Source organism: Hemicordylus capensis, chromosome 1 (genome assembly GCF_027244095.1).
Source record: "Hemicordylus capensis ecotype Gifberg chromosome 1, rHemCap1.1.pri, whole genome shotgun sequence".
Classification (NCBI taxonomy): domain Eukaryota; kingdom Metazoa; phylum Chordata; class Lepidosauria; order Squamata; family Cordylidae; genus Hemicordylus; species Hemicordylus capensis.
In genome coordinates, this window is record NC_069657.1 from 417,477,588 (window position 1) to 417,494,115 (window position 16,528).

General features: G+C 45.1%; 1 protein-coding gene across 10 annotated transcripts in view; it reads right to left on the bottom strand.

Annotated features, from left to right (window-relative positions):
* Positions 1-1,481: 1,481 nt before the first annotated feature.
* KCNK2 (potassium two pore domain channel subfamily K member 2) overlaps positions 1,482-16,528 on the bottom strand; it is a 235,032-nt gene continuing 219,985 nt past the window's right edge. For all 10 annotated transcript variants that reach the window (XM_053309264.1, XM_053309275.1, XM_053309285.1 and 7 more), the window contains one exon: positions 1,482-3,772. In XM_053309264.1, coding sequence (XP_053165239.1) covers positions 3,455-3,772 — 318 coding nt within the window. In that variant the 3' untranslated portion in view covers positions 1,482-3,454. The remainder of the gene's footprint in view (positions 3,773-16,528) is intronic.

The following is a 16,528-nucleotide window of genomic DNA, read 5'->3' on the forward strand; positions in this document are numbered from 1 at the left end:
TTGTGTTATATACACCACCTAGAGATGTATATATCAGGCAGTTTATAAATATGATAAACAAATAAAATAACTTTAATTACTATAATATACTAACATAAATAAAATAAAATAAAAATAATTTATATATTGCTGAAAGCACTTCATATACATTATCTTTCTAGAAGTCTTATATGTCAGAATTATTATCCCTATATATCAGGTGGATAATAAGAACCCTTCCAACAGAAAGGATACAACTTCTGTTCTGCATAAATGCTGTCCTAGGTCCTGAAGAATTATCCTGAAGGAGGTCACATTCATATGCTCCTAACATGTAAGGAGACTATGGTCTAGTTCTTACAATGTTACTCCTGTCTCTGGGGTGTACTCTGGACTGCAGCCTCCCCCCACCCACACACACCTGCTCATTTCCCATGGCCATGGAAGCACTATATGGAAGATCATTCAGACATGTAAGCTCCCACTTGTAGTGATACACCCCAGAAACAGGTTTACCTTCTAAGCCTCTATTGCACACTACAATCCAGTTGTCAGTTTTGAGTGCAGATGCTCAAATTTATGCATAAAGCTCCCTTGAGCAGAATAGTTTTCTTTTTCATTAATTTCAGTGACAGGAGCCAATTCAGTGTGCACATTTCTTGCATACGCAGATTTGTTCTCTCACTCGAAATTAATAGGGATTTGTGCACATATGCTATGCACAAAATCCGAGTACACATGGACTTCTGGATTGGACTACAACAAAAATAACAGCCAAATCTCAAATGACTGGGATATATTCTCTTTTACTTCTGTAGAATCTGTGTCCACCACAGTATAACCCCAGTTCAGAAAATGGGAACACATTTAGCTATATGTTTAAAGTGTTTTCCAAAGATCAGCATCCCGCACTGCATTGCAATATGTTATTAAACTCTCTCCAAGTGTAAAAAAAAAAAGCAGCTTGTGATGCCACTGTGGGACTGATGTTCACCAACAGGAAAATAAAGCCCTGTTGTCTGTGCACAAAGGGGTTCCCTGGATCAGGGCCAAATTCCCAAAGGTGCTTTGCATGGAAAGGCCAGTTTTCTCTTCCTGCTGAACCCCCTGTGTACTCAAGGTCCCTTCTCCACCATTCTGAAAGGTCCCCCAAACTTCAAGAGTTGATTTGGAGGGGGGCACAGAGACTACAGTGGGGAAGAGGGGTGAGAAAACCACATTGCATGAAGAGAATTCCACTCACATTATTTTGGAGACAATCCAATGTGATTAAGACAATATGCAAGTAGAGAAGAACAACAACAATAAGTATCCTTGTTTAGTTTGAGAAGAAACAAGCTGATGCTGAAAGGACATATATTACTTAGTGTCTGCCAAAATCACTTTATTTGCTAAAATTATGTAGGCTGCAATTTTGGTACAAAATCATCCTAATTCCAGAACTCCACTGTGCAGGTCTTACAAAAGCATTATAATGGCAACAAGTAGGACACTTGGTAAGGCACGTTTTAATTAAAAACTTTATTAATTTTATTTTCATTACAATTCACAGTTTATACATGGCAAGAGGACCTTTCTTACCATGCCAACATTCGGAACACTGTGCTGGGGGAAATGGTGGGGTGGGGGTCCTTTGAAGAGCTGGCCTGATAATACCGGATGGAGCTTTGTTGTTTTGAGATGTACACTCTCTCGTTAACTCTTCATTGATTGCTATTTACACTGATAACTTAGATTTGTTAAAAAATAAGATGAAGCATCCATAAATTTAACATTCATAGTTTATAATGTTCTTTAATAGTCAGACAATATGGATTTGTTATTTGAATTGTGTCCAATCCAAGTCCTATGTTGCTTTGATATACTCAGAGCCGAGTGTGCGAGCTTCAGCCAGCTCTGCAGGTGCAAAACCCTGACATTTCAATGGCGTCTGCACCATAGTTATGCTTTGAGGATAAAACCACCTATTACTCTCTTAAGGGGTATTATATTATTTGATATACAGTCAAGTTGCAATAGAATAAATTGATAAAAAAATTAAAGACAATCCATTCCATTATTTTTAATCCTGCATTCCTTCTGAACGTTGCACACACTTAGAAACAAAAGACACAAGAGGCTATAAATCAGTCATTATGATTTTTTCTTTAAAACAACCAAAGAAATCCCAAGGATTGGTTTCAGATCTGTATATCATCAGCCTATTCTATCCAAATATTCAATGATATTCAGATTGTGCTATTGGTCAACTGTTTTTCACGTCTGCATTTTTGTTCAGATACCATCTATATTCTCGATGTAGAAGGTCACAGTGATGCCAGTTTCAACTGTATTCCCTGTTTTAATCCCAGCTTCAGAGTGGGCAAAGAACATTTGTGGGGTGTAACATTCAGGAAAACAATCCAGCAGGCAAGATCCCTGTGCTAAATTAGCATATGGCATGACGTGGCTAAAACGAAACAATTTTAGACTCCTTTTCTGCCAGCAGCATTGCATTTACGAAAAAACTGTTCTGCTGCTGATTCAAGATAGATCTGCATTGTTGGTATGTTAATGAGTCTTTCGGATGCACCAAGTTAATATCAGTACCTGTTATCGCCTATCAGATAATTTAGTAACACAAAACTAAGATTTTTGGTATGTGATGCATGGAGCTGAACTACTGACCACAGCTTAAATAATCAGACCTGATATGGATCCATAAATTTTACAGGTCTACAGAGTGTACATGTATCATCTGCACCTGAGTTTAAAAAAAAACTTGTAGGGGGACACCTTTTGCAACCCTTGTAATTGCAGTGCCTTTAAAGCTAGACTTAGGAGTGCTGCCTTGATGTCCTTTGATTTGGCATCTGTTTCTTAACGCTGGTATCCTCAGCTTAAAACATGTTTGTTTTGGGCAAGATGAAAGATCAAATGAGAAATGTTACTCATGCAAGAACCAACCAACAAACAAATAAAAACTCATGTGAGAGTTATAGAGGTTCTGTTTCTTTAAAAGATAAGGCACTGACAAAAATTTCTTAGGTAAAAGGCTGCATAAGATTTTCTTGCCATTTACATATAGTTTGTAGTCCATACATGGTCCATTTCAAGGCTCGTTAAGGTAGACCCTGAAAAGTTTAAGGACTGATCCCTCAAAGCTACATTGTTAACCTCAACCAGCATTATTCATTCTTAACGCCTTATGGCACATTAGGAGAGATGAGAAAAACAGTCTGGGCACAAAAAAGGCACCGGACATTGCTTGTTCCAGCATTTGTCAATGACAGAGGTGCCATTCATTTTGTGTCTTTCAAGAAATACGATGGTGACTCTGAATCCTTATTGTGGGTGGGTTTCTGTTGGAACTCATGCACGTGATAAAAAATGCTATTAGCATCAGTTATGGACAGGAAAAAAAAATCAGGAACTACAAGGTAAGTCTAAACCATAGGCTTCTTCTTATTAAAAGATCAGGATTCAAAAGTCAGTGCTACTTAATGTTTTCAATAACAGCAATTTCTTCCGCTGCACAGTGAGGAGTCAAGCCGTTCATATAAATGCTATCTGTCTTTGTTATGGCGGGCAAGATGTCTTTCTCACTGGTGAGGTGGTTGACGGACAAGGTTCTCTTGCAGGGAGTCAGGTCTTGGCTGTGGTTCACTGCCATTTCTGCAGAGAGCTTCCTTTTGATGGAGGTAGCCCGCTGGAACTTGTCATAAATTTCCACACTGAGGCGCCTACGTGTTTCTTTGAACTCTGCGGTGACGTTGGCTGTCCATTCGGCAGCATGAGCTCTGAACTCTCCCACCTAAGGAACAGAAGAATAGAGGGAAGAAGAGAGAAAGAGGAGGATAACATTGCTATGCACTACAAAAGCAGCTTGTGTGCATAAAGGTGGCTAAGGGACAAAGGTCCCTTCTGCCCAAAGATTGACAAAGAGCAGCTGCCCATTGGCACAGCTCTTTTGTGCCCTAAATATTCCCTTTGATCGCTACTCAGTCTTTAATTATTTTGTTCCAGCGGAAGAATTCAGCTGCCATCTTATGAATATAATAAAAAGAACACACACGGCAACGGCTAAGATCTCTACAGCTAAAACATTTCACAGCTCTTTTTATAATTTTATCTAGGCCAGCAAGGTGAAATTGCCTTTAAAAATTAAGCCCTGACAGCTGAGAGGATCCCAGCTGGAGAGGGAACGCTGAATTCCCAGCATCCAGACTGTGTGTTATGTGTTGTTACCAGGGGAGATGTCGTGGTTATTTATGGACTCTCTGGCTCGATGTGTAACGATCCCTGTGAGACTCGACACAGGCGTTTCTAAATTTAGATGGAAAGGGCTTTTAAAAGAAAAATGTCAGCTGTCGCAGTTCTATTTTTAGTGCACGTTCAAACTGAGGATTAATGCGAGTGACAGTTTTAGTCAAGTCAGCAGAATGATTGCCATTTTTCTCCCTCCACTGCCATTAATAAGATTACAATGCTAAACTTGCAAGGTTGCTAGAATAGGATGGTCTCTGCCGCTAATGTTTGCTAATCTGATATCAGTGTGTGTTCCAGGACACACATATTGTGATAAATGGGGAAAGTCTTTACTCTAATTGAAGCAAGCTAAATAAGATTTCTGTTTTTACAATTTAAGACTGATTTACGTGACCCCTGTGCATGTGGCTGCCTAATTGGTCAAATTGTTTTTATCTGTATTTAACTATTGAATTGTATTCACAAGGTTTACAGCATATTTAAAAACAATACAACCTTACTAAAAGCCAAGGAAAACATCAGAGGTTTTACTTTGCATCCAAAATCCATAAGAATTAGCCTAAGTGTCAAATGATTGGTGATGGGAATGGGTTTCACCAACAAGACCACCACAGAGAAGGCTCTGTACATTGTAGCCACTCATTTCACTAGGATAGCAATAGCAATAGCACTTACATTTATATACCGCTCTATAGCCGGAGCTCTCTAAGCGGTTTACAATGACTTAGCATATTGCCGCCAACATTCTGGGTACTCATTTTACCGACCTCGGAAGGATGGAAGGCTGAGTCAACCTTGAGCCCCTGGTCAGGATTGAACTTGTAACCTTCTGGTTACAGGGCGGCAGTTTTACCACTGTGCCACCAGGGGCTCTTAGCACTTAACAGGATCTTAACAGGATCCCATTGCACTGCTTCTGGCGGGACTCGAGAGGCCCATGTAGTCAGTTGGGAGGAGGGAGGGCAGCTGGAAGGAGCTCACACCCAGCCTCTGAGTCCCATCCTGGTTAAAGGGGAACTCTCTGTTCCTCACCCCCACTCCCTGCATCCTCCGCCACCAGCAATGTCTCCCATTTCACCTTCCCTCCCTGGGAAAAAAGGGAGATAGTTGGTTAAGGGGAGCTCTCACCTCCTTGCCCCCACCTTTCCCACAGCTACTGCCACCACCACTCAGCGGCGTTTAAAAAACATGCCATGGGTGGGCTTTCCCCTTGACCCCCACTGCAGCCGCTGCTGCATCTGGGACAAAGAGGGACTTTCCCCTCAACCTTGATTTAAGAGATCAAGTCATGCAATTAAGAATCATGTGAAATGAATATTATTCATTGCACAAAGGTGGACCCGTGATAATTCAACTCTTGAAGAGGGTCATAAAGAAGGAAAGAGATGTTTCCTAAATTCTTCATTCTCTTGCCCTCCAAGGAGCCTGTTCACATCCTCAGGAGTCACATATTAAAACTGACTCATTCTGATTAAACCAGAGGAGTTACTGGACACCTCTACAACTGACCTCACCATAAATGTGGAGTCCAAATCAGCTTGAATGCAAGAAATTTTATCCACAAAAAAAGTTGTTAAAAGCATCACAGTGGGGTGATGAAAAATCCAAATCTAAATTCAGAGAAGAGGAAATCTGAGTCAATACCCTCACAACTCTGGACAACTCTGCTGGACGCGAACTTGAGGACGCAATACGCGCAGAATAGAATGGCTTCTTTGCTGCACGTATTGCCATGGAATAAGCCTTCAAATTGGCTGTGTGTTGTGTCTTATCGGATTCAAGTCAAGTCTTCCTCCACTTATGCTCTAGTCGTCTCCCTTGACATTTCAGCTCTCATAGCTGTTCAGTATACCATGGGGCCAGTTTCGAAGCAGAACAGAGAGGACGCTTAGGGGCAATAATGCCTACTGCCCTGGTAAGCTCCGTATTTCAGGTCTCCACCAGAGCATCAACAGAATCACCAACAGAACCAACTCTAAAACCTTCCAAGCCCTCTTGGGATCCAATAGGATTCAGTAGCCTTCTTGAGCAGATCACCCTAACAGGTCCTAATAAGGAGGTGGTTTGTGGCTATGAAACCAACCTTAACCAGATGGTGGTCCGTTGATGACAACGGAGACACTCTAGGAGTCTAGGAGTCTTCACCCATGGAACACTACCCTGATCTGAGTAAAAGACCAAATCGAGAGTGTTATCAGCAGTGTGTGTTGGCCCTGTGACCAATTGGGATAGGCCCATAGATGTCATGGCTGCTGTGAACTCCTGAGCTGCACCAGACAAGCCAGCCTTGAAGTGAACATTGAAGTCACCCAACACCAAAATCCTGGGTGACTCCAACACAAGCTCCATGACCAGCTCCTTCAGCTCAGTTAGGAACTTCACTGGGCAACAGGGCACGCTGCACACCAATAGAATCCCCACTCTATCCTGAGTCCCCAGGCCAAGATACACACACTCAATAAGGTCTAATTGTCTCACAGGATTCTGGAAAGGGAGATGTTATCCCTATGGGTCACAGCCACTCCACCCCCACCTCCTTACCCTAACCTGCTCCACCACAGAGTACCCAGGAGGGAGGAGCTGAGCCCATCCAGGGCCACTAGCCTCCCCCAACCAGGTCTTGTTTATACAAGTCAAGTTGGCTTCCTCATCCATGATCAAATCATTGATTTTGGTCTTATTTTGAACTGACCTGTTGTTGCAAAGGAGCAAGGTCAGGTTCTGAGGGTGGTTTGAACTACTCACTAAGGCACGAGAGCTGACAGGATACCCAGAAGGAAACAGCTATTAATTTCTGGTCTCCCTTCCCCTGTAACAGCCTGCTGACCTGCCAATGCTAAATCTTCTATTCCCCACAACTGTAATAGCCACTCCAGAACCCCCAGAAATGCCCCCTACTCCCACACCTATATCAGAGTGCTGACAAACTGCTGTAAATAGCCAGAAAATAACAGAAAACATAGCACTGTAGGGAAGGAGTCCAAAACAATAAATTGGCCCCAGCTCTCAGTCCCACCCCTGAAGGCCACCACCAAAGGCTGGTCCCCTTTGGTGGCTGGCTTTGGTGGCCACCTATAGGCAGCCTACACCAGTGCCTGTGCTACAGCACTCCCTAATAAGGGCCAGGAATTCAAAAGCCCAACTGGTGTGCCTCTCTCACACACCAATCAGGCAGCACAGCCTAGGTGCAGGATACCACAACACAATAAGGGTGGAGCTGAGCCCAAGATAGCAAGCAGCATGAAAACAGAGGGGAGGAGAGCACAAAAGCCACAGCCTGATCTGAAGCTGGCAGCCAAAGTCTCTCTCCCTGTCCAGAAGGAAAGTGGGGGGTTGAAGCCAGACGAAAACAAACTCCTTAACCCACAGTGTCCTCCAGTAGTCTTCTATGTATCTATATTTATATCTAAATTTTATATCTATAGCTATCTGCTGGGCTTCTCCATTGGCCCTGTTGGGGTGAGGCACTTACCTGGCTGGATGGCGGAGGAAGCAACAGCCGGGACAAGCCTGACCCCATGTGGGGCTGGAGGTGGCCGTTTGTGGATGCCGCGGAGGGCAAGGAAACCAGGAGGCCAGCTGCACATGACTGGACTGGTCCACCACGCTATTGCTGGACTGCAGCCAGGAGATGTCAGGCCCTGTCCCTTTGCACAGGCCCTGTATGATGACACGGGGAAAGTTGAAGGGGCCCTGGACAGCAGCCTGTTCAGAGACTGTAAGGGGGGATGACGGAAGGCTACTACGGAGGCAGCAGCTGATTGTGTGAGTTGTGAGGAGCTATATAAAGGGCTTTGGGCCAGTGATGAGGAGGCCAGTGGAGATGGAGGGTGACAGCCTGTATGGACTCCTGGTGAGGAGCAGGGCATTCCCTCTCCCTGGCAGGTGTGGGAGGACCTGGGTGTTTGAAACCCCCTCTCCACCCTTCTGAGACCTGTGAGCCTCTGGTGTAAGCAGCCCACTAGGGGTGTGGACAAAACTTGAAAACCCAGTTCAGTTCAAGTAGAACAGGACTCAAACTGAACTGGGTCTAGTCAAGTTCTGGGCACACTAGCATCCATTATGGGCCTCTCTGCGCTGGCTGTGGCCATTTTGGAGGCCGCCATGCACACAAACTGGCCATCTGCTTGGCTAGGCCTGCAGCCAGGAGATGTCAGACTCTGTCCATTTGCACAGGTCCTGCACGAAGACACATGGAGAGGAGGTGGGGCCTGGAGAGAAGCCTGTTCAGAAGCTGAAAAGGGGAATGATGGAAGGTTACAACAGAGGGTTGGGGAGGGGCCAGGAAGGGCAGCAGCTTAGTGTGTGAGTTGCAAGGACCTATATAAAAGACCAGGGGAGATAAAGGGATCTTCAGCCACACAGATGACCAGTGTGCATGCATGGCAGCCTCCAAAATGGCCACTGCCAGTATAGAGAGGCCCGCAACGGGCCGAAAATGGCCCCAAAGGCCCAAAAACAACTGAGGAGAGGCCGACGGGGGAAGGGGGGACACCAGGAGACCCCTTGCAGCAGCACCCCCCGAGGCCCCGCAGTGGCATTAAGTCCACCATTTTGTTTTTTAAAAAAATCAAAAAATCCCTGAACTGGGCCTGGCCTGGTGGTTTCGGCTCGACATCAAGCTGAGCCAGGCCAACCACCAGTTCAAGTGGAGCCAGCTAGACCTCGAGCCGGCTTGCACATTCCTACGGCCCGCCAAGGAGAAGCGCCACACTATGTATAATCTATATACAGATATAGAAAATCTTTACAGTAGAGGAGATTGCTCATATGATATAGATTTTATGGTTGGTCTGTTAAAGCTGGGAGCAGATAATACTTGAACATTTTTACTTAAAATTCATTTCAAAATATTTTCACGATTCATTAACTTCAAAGAGAAGATGATAGACTGATAATTAAATAATTCCAAAGTAAACTTCTCGACAAGTACTGAAGCATTTAAATAAACTAACCTAATTGTAGAATTTTTAGTCATTGGCAAGGAAGCTGAGATGAAGAAGTGCAGAGCTTCTTCTTTAAAAAAAAAAAAAAAAGCAACCCAAATGAAATGAATTATGAAGCATTTGCTATAAAATGATTGCACCTCTTGAGTTATATTTCTTTTTCAAAACTGAATTAGAATATTAACTGCAATCAATTTATTGCGAAGATGTTCTGCAAAGGATTGTTTTCTGTTCTGGTTTCCTCATAAATATCTCTTCCTAGCAGGAACAGCAACAACCAACTGTCCTGTTCTGTAAGGGGATTCTTTCTGAGCATGTGGTGAGACTGCCCTTCTCGGACAGCTGTTAAGTAGGCACACAACGTCCTGGAAGTGGGGGTTGTTACCCTGCCCAGCACCCACTGGTGCCCCTATTCTAGCAGATCTGCACATAAGAACATGTAACAATGTAAACAGATCCCTATCTCTGTATTTCAGCAATTACACTTAACTGATAAATTTTTTAAAAACCCTAAAATTTTCAAGTTCCAAATACAAAAACATTATGTTTTATCAAAAGTAGTCACATTTCAGCCATTCTCCAAGGAGTTTAGTATTGAAATGTGAACAAGATTACTCCGTTTATCCTCACATCAACTCTTTGAGGTGATAGAGGCTGACATGACCACTGTCACATGACCACTGCCCAGGAAAATGTTGGGGAAATGATAGGAACTCGGAGCATGAACTCCTGGCAGGCATGTCATGCAAATCTGCCCAAGTCTGGTTCTCAAACGATCCCCCAGACATTCTACCAGCTGTCTCTGCACAACATTAAATCTTGGTTCCAAGTGGGTGTAAGATGTTGGGCAAAGGTCAGCAGAACATTGGGTAGATGGCTCAATGGAAACCAGTCTTGGGTGGGTTTACATGACAACCCTCCCAGTTTCCAACATTTCCCTGGGCACTGGACTTGCCAGCAGTTGTGTGACTGGCCCAAGGTCACCCAAGCTGCCATACGACCCAAATGAGACTTTGAACTAGTGCTGTGCCAAACTCTTTCAGACGCAGCACTTGTGTATGTTTTGAAGTGGAAGGGCACTCAGTGGAAAATACAATTTTCATGGGGGTGCCAATGAAAGTTGCAAAATAGTTTCGAGGGCGGGAAGCTTACGAGCAGCTGTACGATGGTGGTTAATGGACAGAACAAAAAACACTCAGAAGACAACCTCCCCCACCACCCAAAGTAGGGACAGGGCCTTGTCAATGACAGCACCATTGTTGTGGAACTCTTTTCCTGTGGATAACCATCAGCTCCTAGCCCTGCTGGGAGTGAACCAGAATGGCTTCCACAAAGGTAAATCTTGCCTCACCAACCTTTTAGAGTTCTTTGAGAGTGTCAACAAGTGTGTGGATCAAGGTGATCCAGTTGACATAGTAGACCTGGACTTCCAAAAAGCTTCTGACAAAGTTCCTCATCAAAGATTCCTGAGGAAACCTAGCAGTCATGAGATAAGGGGACAAGTACATGTGTGGATTTCTAACTGGTTGAAAGACAGGAAACAGAGGGTAGGGATAAATGGAGAGTTTTCACAATGGAGGGAAGTAAGAAGTGGGTTCCCCCAGGAATCTGTACTGGGACCAGTGCATTTTAATTTATTCATAAATGATCTAGAAGTAGGGGTAAGCAGCGAGGTGGCCAAATATGCATTTGATACCAAACTCTTTTGGTTAGTGAAATTCCAAACGGATTGTGAGGAGCTCCAAAAGGATCGTTCCAAACTGGGGGAGTGGGCAACAAAGTGGCAAATGCAGTTCAGTGTTGGCAAGTGAAAGGTGATGCACATTGGGACGAAAAACCCCAACTTCAAGTATACGCTGATGGGATCTGAGCTGTCGGTGACTGACCAGGAGAGGGAACTTGGGGTCGTGGTGGACAGCTCGTTGAACGTGTCGACTCAATGTGCGGCAGCTGTGAAAAAAGGCCATTCCATGCTAGAGATCATTAGGAAGGGGCTTCAAAATAAAACGGCTAATATTATAATGTCCTTATAGAAAACTATGGTGCGGCCACACCTGGAGTACTACATACAATTCTGGTCACCACATCTAAAAAAGGACATTGTGGAACTGGAAAAGGTTCAGAAGAGGGAAACCAAGATGATCAGGGGCCTAGAGCACCTTTCTTATGAGGCAAGGCTACAACACCCAGGGCTTTTTAGTTGAGAAAAAAGACGACTGCGGGGAGACATGATAGAGGTCTATAAAATCATGCATGGTGTGGAGAAAGTGGAGAGAGAAAAATTCTTCTCCCTCTCCCATAACACTAGAACCAGGGGTCATCCCATGAAATTGATTGCCAGGAAATTTAGGACCAACGAACAGAAGTACTTTTTCACACAATGCCTAATCAACTTGTGGAATTCTCTGCCATGAGATGTGACAGCCAACAACCTGGATGGCTTTAAGAGGCGTTTGGATAACTTCATGGAGAGGTCTATCATCTGCTGCTAGTCAGAGGGCTACAGACCACCTCCAGCATCAAAGGCAGGCTGCCTCTGAGTACCAGTTATGGGGGAGTAACAGCAGGAGAGAAGACATGCCCTCAACTCCTGTCTGTGGCTTCCAGTGGCATCTGGTGGGCCACTGTGCAAAACAGGATGCTGGACTAGATGGGCCTTGGGCCTGATCCAGCAGGGCTGTTCTTATGTTCCTCCCCATTTGCCTACTTTCAAGAAATGAGTGAAGACTCTCCTGTTTCACATAACCTTTGATGATGATTATTAATCTCTGCTGGCTTAGTATTTTATGGTAATGTTATGCTCTTTTGTTTCATGTGTGATTGTGTTTTTATTATTGTTGATTTTAATGGTTTTTGTTAGGCTTTGGACCGGGTCTCATGATCCATGAGACCCGGTTTGGGGCGGTGAGCGGGAAGGGAGCCCTGGGCGGCCGGATTGGCCACCCACATGATGGCCAGCTCCGAGCTGGTGGGGGCTGGGGAGCTCAGGGGCTGTGCAGCCCCCGGAAGCCCCAGTATGCCTTGCGTAAGCACGCAGGGCATACTGGGGAGACCCCCGGAGCTGGGAGGTGGCTTTTTGCTTCCCCTCTGGGGGTCTACTCGTGAGTAGACACAGTGCGAAGCTGTGCCTACTCATGATTAAAAAAACCAGGTTTGCAGAGCGCTCGCTCCTCAAACCTGGTTTTGGGGAAGGGGTTCTTGAGCAGGTTACCCGCTCCAGAACCACCGGGCTCGCAGCCGAGCTCAGTGGTTCTGATGATCGGGAGAAATTGCGCTAGGCTTTCCTAGCCCGATTTTTCCCAATCGTGGGAATAGCCCCTTTGTCTAATGCAGGATAGGTATACCTAAGATGCTTCCCCCCACCTCATCATCATCCAGCAGCTGACAGCTGCGTATTTTCAGTATTCCATCAGACCTTAACAGATACTACAATATTTGGGTATAGGTTTTTTTCATCATGAAGAAATAACAGAGCTGTACATCCTTCTGGAGTCCAGAATACTGACTGTGGCCTTTTTGAACATTCAGTTCTTGTTTTTAGTTAAAGATATATATACAGTGAGAATAAACTGAGTAGACTATGGTAAGAGCAACTTAAAATCCGAGGAAGGAGAACACAAAGCTGGAATAGTCAAGACGTAAACATCACCCCCTCCCCCACCCCTATTTTATAGCTTCTGATGGATGTTAATTATAAGCCAATTTGGAAGCCAATCTTAGTATATAAAAAACAGAACAGAATTGAAAAACATATAGAATAGAATAGAATAGAATAGAATAGAATAGAATAGAATAGAATAGAATAGAATAGAATGCTGTCACTGACAATTTGGAATCTGGATGTCCTGTTTCAAGACAAAGTGTAAAACCTCCTGGATTTAAAAAGAGATGTTATTGGACTTGCTTTGCTTTGGTTACCATGCTTCTTCTCTTCCACATTTGAGTCCATGCCAGCTATTCAAAGTGCAAACTTCCTGAACTGACCTATTTGTTTGCTTCTGCCAACCTTCAAGCAAAGAACCAGCTGGCTAGGCACCAGGAGCTGTTCATAATGGGGGCAAACTAGCTAGTCTTTGCTCTTCATGCAAAAGAAAATGGAGGAGAAAAGTCTCCCCACAAATCACTGTATGATGGCGGGGGGAGTAATCTTAATTCATCCTGTAAATCTGAGAGGGTCTTTGGGTGTGAGAATCCTATGAAGACAGCCACATAATAAGCAGTTACTTCCTTATTTGGCTAGAAGCAGAGGATCAAAGTACTTCATGTAAGGGAATGTTCTTTACAACTTCTTTTTCAGATGTGAAAGTCTGGTGCTGCCAACCAGATAGGCATTGAATGTGCATTGGGTTGGCTGTGTGAGATTGTCTTATCTGAAGCTACTTTAAAGTTGTATTATTAGGGACTGGTAAACAGAGTAACTGGCCCGATCCACCCCAGCACAGTACCTCCAGAGACTGTTGCTGGTGTCTATCTTATGGTTTCTTTCCATAGCCCTTTGAGTCCTTAAGGGACAGGGATCTACCTCCCCACCCCCTTTGTAAACTGCTTTGGAAACTTTTGTTGAAAAGTGGTATATAAATTTTATTGTTGTTAACAATCTTGCAGCTCATCTTTTGATAAATAATTATGTTTAGGGATGTGTGAACTGGCTCAGCCAGGGACACACAGATGGCCAGTGCACATGCACAGCGGTCTCCAGATAGCTAGTGCACATGCGCAGCACATGCGCAGCGGTCTCCAAAATGGCTGCCATCAGCACAGAGAGGCCCAAAATGGGCTGAAAACGGCCCAGAATAAGCCAAAAATGGTCCGAACTGGGCCATTTTGAGACCAGGAGAGGGGGGACAGCCAGAGACAGCCTTCGGTGGTAGTGCCACCCCCACTGAGGCAGTGAGTGATTTTTTGGTGTTAAAACCCCTGGAGCAGTTCAGCCAAGCTGGGGAGTTTGTTCAGCAGGGCAAAATCTAACATGCGTGGTTCTGTTCGAGTCTAATTCAGACTCGAACCAAACTGGGCAAAACGGTTTTGTGCACATCCCTAATTACATGCAGAGGGTGGATAATCTCATTTATGGTTCAGTTGCACTGGCTTCCTCTTTCCTACTGACCCCAATTCAAGATTCTATCAATGGCATGGCAAAAGGCCACCTCCAGCCTCAGAGACAAGATGCCTCTTAATACCAGTTGCAGGGGAGCAGCAGCAGGAGAGCAGGCATATCCTCACCTCTTGTCTGTGGGCTTCGCAGAGGCATCTGGTGGGCCACTGTGGGAAACAGGATGCTGGACTAGATCAGCCTTGGGCCTGATCCAGAAGGGCTATTCTTATGCCAAGATCTTTGTACTTACCTTTAGACTTCTGAACAGTTTGGGCACAATGTTCTGGAGAGAATATTTTGCCCCTCATGTCCCCACTCCCGACAATCTGCAGGGGAGGCCCTGACCCATCATTTGCATATTATAAGGCTCTCCAAACAAGCAGTGTGGAGAGCCTATGAGAGTTTTGCGGGAGATTGGCTGCCCACATGATTACTGGATCTGTCATGGAGCCAGTTGGGGCAGCGGGGATCAGGGGCTACCTGGCCCCCAGAAGTCTCAGAATGCCCCGCACTAGTGCATGGGGCGTTCTGGGGAGGCCCCCGATGCCAGGAGGCCTCCCACTTTGAAATTTTGAGAACAGGTGTAGTAGCAGCATGTGCACTTAATTTCAAGAAATTTTGTTATTAAATTGATTTTTAATTATTTTCTCCAACTGTAGTAATTAATTAATTAATTAATTAACATATTTGTATACTGCCCAAAATGCAAGTCTCTGGGCGGTTTACAACAAAACAATAAAAACAACAAATAAAAAGGTTAAGACATTGCAACAATGTACAATTTAAAACGTTAAAACTATTAAAAATCATCAGACAATTAAAACATTATTTAATTAAAAGCCTGGGTGAACAAATATGTCTTGACTGCCTTTTTAAAAGTTATAAGAGATTGGGAGGCTCTATGTCATGATGGGCTCCAGCGAGCATCACCTCTTTGCCATGAGGTCTCAGAGTTTAGGAGGGAAGGGGCTTCACTATCACCTGACTCCTCCTCCTCCTCCTCCTCTTCCTCCAGCCTTTGTGGGGTCACGGTGGCTGACTCTCTCTTCGCCAAAGAATCCCCCACTCTCTCTCCTCGCCCCCCTCATCCCAGGCAGCTCACATCTTAAAGAGCTGTTGGCATGTTGAGCAGCCCCCGCTCTTCCCTTCCAGCCCCCACCTTGCTTTATTAGCGCCTTCTCCTCCTGGTTGCAATCAGCAGTCTCCATCCCTCCCTCCTTCCCTCTTGCTTGGCCCCACCCTTCTCCCTACAGTGCCTCTCTGATGTCATTGAGAAGTGCCTTCTCTGTTCCTTTATCCGGTAGCTGTCTGGCGGAGGCTGCCTGCCTGCCAAGTTCTCTTGCCAGCCGTCCCCCATTGTGGGTTCTCCCCCAGCCACCTCATCTCATCACGGCCTCGTCCCATCACGCCTCAGACCTGGTAAGGCCAGCAATGCCTCCCGCAAGGTTGCCCACGGGACACTCTTATAAAGCCTCCCCAGTAAAGTTGCTAGAGAAAGTTACCTCTAGCCATAAAGTACTTCACACCTAGTGAGAGTGGAACTGGTTATTACATCCAAATAAACAAACAGTAATATTTGCCCCCGCCCAAGTCCTGCTATTCTGCCTCATCATGGCAGGGGGGAGGTGTTCCTGGGAGGGATGAGCGAAGTACACCAGGAGGTATACTCCCAGTAGAGTCACCCAAAGTGCGAAGGTCATCCCAGCAGCCCAGCTAAAGCAAGCAGGCACCTATATTGGGCAGCAACGATATAGGAAGGTGCTGGAGGCAGATGGTCACTTCAGAGAGACGACGACAAAGGCATCATTTCATACTGCGTGGGAGAAGGCAATGGTAAACCACTCTTGTATTTTACCAAGAAAACTACATGGATAGACAAAATAGAATGATTGTCAATATAGTGCCAAATGATGGCCCCCTCAGGTCGGATGGTACTCAACATGCTACTGAGGAAGAGCCGAGGATCTCTCTGAGTACCAATGGCGATTATGACGCGGTTAGATTAAAGCCTTTTGGACATCTAGCGGCTGATGTTGCCATGTAGGAAAAGAAAATCCCTTGCAGGGCAGGGAGGAGTGCCTTTTAAAGAAACAGGTAAATAACTCATTACCTTCTCACCCACTCCCTGCTGCTTTCCCCTCACTGGCGCTCAGTTTAGAAATAGCTGCTTGGGGCTGCAGCATTCCTTCCTGCAACTCTGATTGGCATTGGCATGCACATGGCCGGGGTGTATGCATGCTGGCCATGTGCATGCCTACGC